This window comes from Hipposideros armiger, unplaced genomic scaffold (assembly GCF_001890085.2).
Source record: "Hipposideros armiger isolate ML-2016 unplaced genomic scaffold, ASM189008v1 scaffold_128, whole genome shotgun sequence".
NCBI classification, from domain to species: Eukaryota; Metazoa; Chordata; class Mammalia; order Chiroptera; family Hipposideridae; genus Hipposideros; species Hipposideros armiger.
This window is the reverse complement of record NW_017731478.1, coordinates 1756489-1763060: the sequence shown is the minus strand read 5'-3', so window position 1 is coordinate 1763060 and position 6572 is coordinate 1756489. Positions and strand designations below refer to the sequence as shown.

Sequence of the window (6572 nt, the reverse complement as noted above, 5' to 3'; positions counted from 1 at the left end):
AAAAAAACAAAAAACCACCAAAGACAAACAGTGTACAGAACATAACTGATACTTTCTACCAAAACGTTGTTTAATAAGCTTACGTGTAGAATAAAACTTGGTAATACATGAAAAAAAGAGTTATGTATTTAAAAGTTTATGCATTTCTTGTTAATGTACCTAAGAAAATGAAAAACATGTCCACATAAAATCTTGTATACAAATATTCATAGCCCAATCATTCTTAACAGCCAAAAAGTGAAAACCACCCAAACATCTATCATCTGACGAATGGATCAATAAAATGCGGTCTGTCCGTTCAATGGGACAGTATTCGCCCACAAGAAGGAATGAAACTCTGACACACACTACAAGCTGGATGAACCTGGAAACCATCATGCTAAGTGAAAGAAGCCAGACACAAAAAGTCACATATTGTATGATTTCATTTACATCAAATGTCCAGAACAGGCAAATCCATTGAAACATTGCCAGGGGAGAAGAAAGCATGTAGGGGTGATGGTTAAGGGGCTCGGGATTTCTTTTTGACTGAGAAAAATGTTCTAAAATTGATTGTGGTGATGGCTGCACAAGTTTGTGAATATACTAAAAACCACTGAATTGTACACTTTAAAAGAGTGAATTTTATAATATACAAATTATATCCCCATAAAAAACTAAATCTTTAAAGGGTAGAAGTTTATAGCATCATATAAAGCCAGCGGCACTCAAGTATAAATTTACTAAACAATAGCACATCCTAAAGGAGAAGACAAAAACACATAAGCAATGTTTTTATAAAACTATTTGTCGCTAAAGTTGTTACTAAAAAGGCTTAAGTTTAACATTAAGCTACTATTGATAGAACTAAAAATAGAATACTTACCACTTCTATTTCTAGTAAGTTATTTTTACTTTCAAGAGTTCTCACACGACTAGTAGCTTCATCCAGGGCACTATCTAGCTGGCCACATCTAAAAACCACAAATTGAGACGAAAAAATTAGAAAATCAAATCCTTTCCCTTTAAAGTATTATATAAACCTAACCGATTCTCCAATATATCACATAACACTAGTTCTCCCATGTCAGCTGACTCAGGATGCCATTTTAGTAAAATACACCCCAATGAACCTGATGATATTCTAGTATCCAGAAAAAAATAACGACATGAAAAGATCCCCAGGAAATATTAAGTGAACAAAGCAAGAGATGAACAAGTTCCTGCACACCCATGTTCACAGCAGCATTATTCACAGTAGCCAAGAGGTGGAGGCAACCCAGTCCCCCAAGGGATGATGGATAAACCAAACGCAGTGTGCATGTATACATAATGGAATAGTATTCAGTCTTAAAAAGGAAGGAAATCCTGACACCAGCCTTCACATGGATGAACTTGGAGGGCATTATGCTAAGTAAAATAAGCCAGTCACAAAGGGACAAATATGGTGTGATTCCACATACCCAGAGGCATCAAATTCACAGAAACAGAAAGTAGAATGATAGTCACCAAGGGCTGAAACACTAATAAAACTGTTTTGGAAAGAAATACCACTAGGTAAGGTGGGCGTGTTAACTGTATTTTTCTGCTATGCCAGAGATCTCATCCCGAGTTGGAACAGTGTGACATAACAATCTGATATCACAGGTGGCCTACAATTTATAAGTGTTCATGGCCCCATTTGCAGTAGTAGTGGAATTCTCCAATTTGCAATTTTAAGTTTAAAAAATATCTGCTGTGTATGCTGACAACATAATGTTGGTTTTTGTCTTTAGGTGAACCATTTCTCCAATTCTAAATGATTGCAGCTTCGCACTTTGTCTCTGCTGTCCTCCGTAACGCCCGGTTTTACACTGTAAACCAGCCCAAATCCTTCCGGGGTTAGCAGAAGAAAACAATGAATCACTATTGTTTGCATGCTACTGTCACACTGCAGTACCCTGTGTTCCCACTGTCATTAACTGTTATAACCCTCACTTCCAATTTGCTCCGCCTGCAGTCTCTCTCTATTCTCTATGCTCTAGCAGCTTCCAGTCATAAAGATTATTTTAAGCAGCTATCATTTACTGGGTGCCTTGTTTGGCACCCTGTCTTTTCTACTACTGGTCTTTTTTCACACTTCCGTTTTCCAACCGGAAGTACCTGTGGTCTTCTTTGCCTTCTTAAAAAAAAAAAGAAGAACCAACTTCCCCTAGCCTGCTATATTCTCTTTCCTTTTTGTCCTAGAAAACCTAAAGCTGGGTTTTTTGGGGGTTTTTTCTGGCTCTTTTCTAATTACTTCTCTCTACCACTGCAGCCCCACCCCCACTCCTACCCCCAGCAGCAAAATGGAAGCTGCAGACACTCAGGAATGAGACAGCATGTTAACGACCACAGCAAACGCAATCCAGTATAGAGGTCAGTCCTCCCAGAACTCTGCTAGTCAAACTGTTAACTGGACCCGGGAAATTTCAGGTTCCTCCTAAGCCTTTTCTAAGGAGCTCTATCTATCTGTTTTGCCCTAGAGAAGAATTATTTGCTGTCATCTAGACCTGAGCAGCTTTCAATCTAAGTCCCATTTAATTATACAGTATGTTGCAAGCACACTGTTACTAGTACTAGTTAGAGCANCCCTTCCCCCAATTCCCCAGCACTGTTCCCATCCCCCCAATTACCCAATAAAAATCTTAAAAAAAAAAAGAAACAACAATGCAAATGCAAGCACGTTATTTAGAAATATACAGATAAGCAGAATATAGTACCTCAAGGGAAAACCCCCGAACATAGGATGTAAAAGGACTTAATTAAGAAAAGTACGATACTTTGGCGAGAGACTTTTTTAAAGATTTAAATAAATAGATATAAACCATGGTCATGGTCATGTGTGGGAAGACTCGGTATTACACATCTCCGGTGTCTCCAAGTCCAACCATAAATTCAGGACAACTCCAACCAAGAGCAGAGTTTTTGATGAAATGTGTTAAGCTGACAGTAATATTTATATCAACTAAAACAGGCTCAAGAATAGGCAAAATAACTTTTAAAACAACAAAAAAAGGGTAAGGAAACACTACACCAAAACAAAAACAAAAAAAAACAATCAAAGCTTGTTGTAAAATACTAATAAATAAGATCACCATCTTACTGCAACTCAGGGAGAAATAGACCAATGGGACAGACTAGAGCGCCCCAAAAACAGACTCACACAAGAAAGAAACACAACAGAAGTGGCATTAGAAGTCAGTAGGGAAAGGATAATATATTTTAAAATGGTGCTGTGGCAATTAGTTAATCATTTGAAAAAAAATCAAGTTCAATTCCTGTCTCAAACCATAGGTGGTAAGAGGTCATTTGGGGTGGATGAAAGGCCTAAATACATAAAGCAAAGCTTTATAAGTGTATTTGGGAATATTTGGGGAAACAATTTTCCCATCTTCTGGTAGAAAAATATCTTTGTAAAGAAGACATAAAAAAGGCCCAAACCATAAGTTGTATTTTGGACATCAAAATACAAAACTTGCAACCCATGAAAAATAACCCACGTGAAAAGCAAGCCACAAGCCAAGAGAAGAGAACTGCTCTATAAATAACCATATAACATCAATCAAACTGACAAAGAGGTTTGACAGTACCGAGCAATGAAAAAAAAATCCAGAAAAATAGAATTCTCATACCTTTCTGGTGGGAAACGGATGCACCCATTTCTAAGAGCAACTTGCTATAACAACATTGAATTAAAACGACAACACTCATTTTCTATGTCCCAGCCACTGCACTCACAGGTATGTATAATCTTGTGAGACTATTATTTCCCCAAAATGGCCACAGCAATACCCCTGTTCACACAAGGTCTTTCAGAACCTTGCTATGCCCCATCAAGAGGTAGCATCTATTTCCTCTTTCTTTGAAGGACTTTGGGACTGTTTAACAAACAGTGGTGACACTGTATGATTTCCAAGGCTAGGTCATACATAACAGGGCACGTGGCTAAGGCTGCTCCTTCAGGACTCTTGTCCTTGGCACTCAGCCATCATGCTGCCAGGAAGCCCAAACTAGCCACATGGAGAGTAAAGAAGCCGGAAAGAAGCAAACTGCAGCCTCAGGGGGCAGCATGGTCTACAGCCAGCCCCCAGCCACTGACTTGCCAGCGGAGGGCCTAGATGTCACACAGCAGAGGCAAGCTGTCCCTGCCGTGCCCCGTCTGAGTCCCCAGACCACCAAGTTCGTGAGCGGAACATGCCCAGTTTGGGGGTCATTGTTTTGCAGCCCCGGTCTCTGGAACGCTACCCTAGAGGCACTGGCATCCATTGGCATGAGACCAGTACAGGGATGTTCGTGGCAGTGGTGCTGAGAACACAACAAAGAAAAAAGAACATCAGGTAAAGATGAAGGAAATCTGAATAAAGTATGGGGTTTATTTCATAATAATGGATCAGTATTGGTTCATTAATTGTGATAATGTAAGATATTAATAACAGGGTATGTGGGAACACTCTATCTTCTTAATTTTTCTGTAAATCTAAAATGTTCTAAACACTAAGGTTTTTTGGGGTTTTTTTAAGTGAGACTGGAAACGAAAAGTTTTCACATATGGAAGGTCCCAAAATTTGTCTCCACGCATTCTTTTTTTCAGGAGATGTGTGCTAGAAAACAGAGTTAAGCCAAGAAAAAAGACACAGGATCTACACAAGACGACAAATCCAACGAAGGAAAGAAGCAAAGCCCATTCCCAGGATGAGGCTGAAGGCAAGTTCAAGAACATCTGTGGATCAAACCTTGGGAGCAACCAGTTCAGACTGAAAGAAGGGTATTTGGGAGAGCAAGTGCTATATGCACATGGAAAACTAAGCATATAAAAAAACAAGGCAATTATTATTTGTAGGAAAAATGAAACTTGTAAGAGAAAGGAAATGTAATCACTACCCACCACAGCTTAGCTCTAAATAATATTTACATAGACATAAGACATACATAGACTGAATACCAAGCTAACTTAAGTGACAATATATCATATTTCAAATCTAAGACACCACTGACTGGAAATCATTCCACTGTTTTATTTACTACTGAAAGAGAAAAAAATGCTGTTGCCAATTAAAATATGACACTATGGTATAAAGATGCATTCCAATTTCAGAGCTGTTAAATGTAAAAGAATAAGCTTCTTAAAATCCATTTCATATATTAACCACATTGGAAGGAGAGGGAGAAGGATCTATGTTGAGAATAATGGTGTAAGAAAGCTAAATGGTGACCTTGCACAGAAGGAAGTCTGAAATGAATTGACAGGAAAAGAAAGAGCCATAAAAGTTTTTTAGTTAAAAACAAGAAGACAAATGCTAGAAGAAATACCTAAAAGAGCTGAAAGTAACAGCCTCTAGGGTAGGGAACTCTAAAGTAAGAAGAGGTGGAAACACTTGTTTTTCATTTGAGATTTGAGTATTTAAATCATTTACGCATATTGCCTTCGTGAAAATAAATTTTTAAAAAAACCAAAGCAACAAGAATCAAACCTAAAGCTATGAGGAAGAAACTTTCAACAGCCAAGATACTTTTAGATTTCTGATGTACCAAAGCAAAGGATAGTAAGAAAAATTTAGGGGAAAAATACACAATCTGCAACGTACTCCAGTCTCAATGTTACACAAATCCAAATTTTAAGTGAAATTGAAGTGAAAAAGTTCAATGAAACCCGTTCTAAATCTGGTTCATTTTACTCTGCCAGACACAAAGATGTTGATTTAAGATAACTCCAAAGTTGACCTGCTAGTGACAGAAAGGCGTGGGAGTGACACCAGAGTTTGACAGCCTCTGACTTCCTGCTTCAAGATAAGACCCAACTGACTCCATCGGAACAGTACACTTGCAGCTACAGCAGTTATGTAATACAAAAATACACGTGGAAAAAGTCCTAAGAGCTTGTAAAAGCACAATATCTAAAATTACTTTCAGCCAACCATGTTATTAAGTCACCGATGTTTGTCACTTACATCTTGAAACATTTTGTTTTCTTGTTTCAGTCTAGCCTCTTTATCATCTGAGAGTTTGTAAGCATTCTCAAATGCTTCTTCTAAATCCTGCAGTCTAGATTTTAGTCGAATGATGGTATTGTCTTTTTCTTTATTACTTGTTCGCATTTCCTCGATTCTTTCCTGCAAAATTTTGGAGGCACTGCTGGCTGCACTGAGCCGTTCTCTGAAATCACTCTATAAAACAAAGACAAGGATAATAAAGTGTTTTTATTAAGAAAAATAGATGTTTCGATAGTAGCTAATAAATTGTGGGTGTTAAAAGTAATAAAACAAAACGTACAAATGGAAATCAACAAGTTTAACAAATATTTTGTTATAACCCGGAATGGGGACTAGAAAGAATCACTCTACTAGAGTAATTAGCTCCGTGAAATTATCCTAATGTGTAGACTGAAAAGCACTGTCTGAGGTATTATGATTCTAAGACTCACCTGTGCATCACTTTAATGAGCAAAAATAACCATGGCAATTAGGGAAATGATTCTAAAAGGATAGCTGGAATTTGTTGCCCCACATTGATATTATAGACAAAAAAGCATTTCTTACCCTATTCTCTCACTAAGAAAATAAAAAATTCAGGGC

The 6572-nt window shown here is 37.7% G+C and overlaps 1 protein-coding gene across 1 annotated transcript in view; it reads right to left on the bottom strand.

Annotated features, from left to right (window-relative positions):
• The window catches only part of MPHOSPH9 (M-phase phosphoprotein 9), a 57749-nt gene that overhangs the window by 26264 nt on the left and 24913 nt on the right, over nucleotides 1-6572 (bottom strand). Inside the window, exons 11-12 of the mRNA XM_019648885.1 lie at nucleotides 6422-6431; nucleotides 5949-6164 (exon numbers count right to left, since the gene is read on the bottom strand). Coding sequence (XP_019504430.1) covers nucleotides 5949-6164; nucleotides 6422-6431 — 226 coding nt within the window. The remainder of the gene's footprint in view (nucleotides 1-5948; nucleotides 6165-6421; nucleotides 6432-6572) is intronic.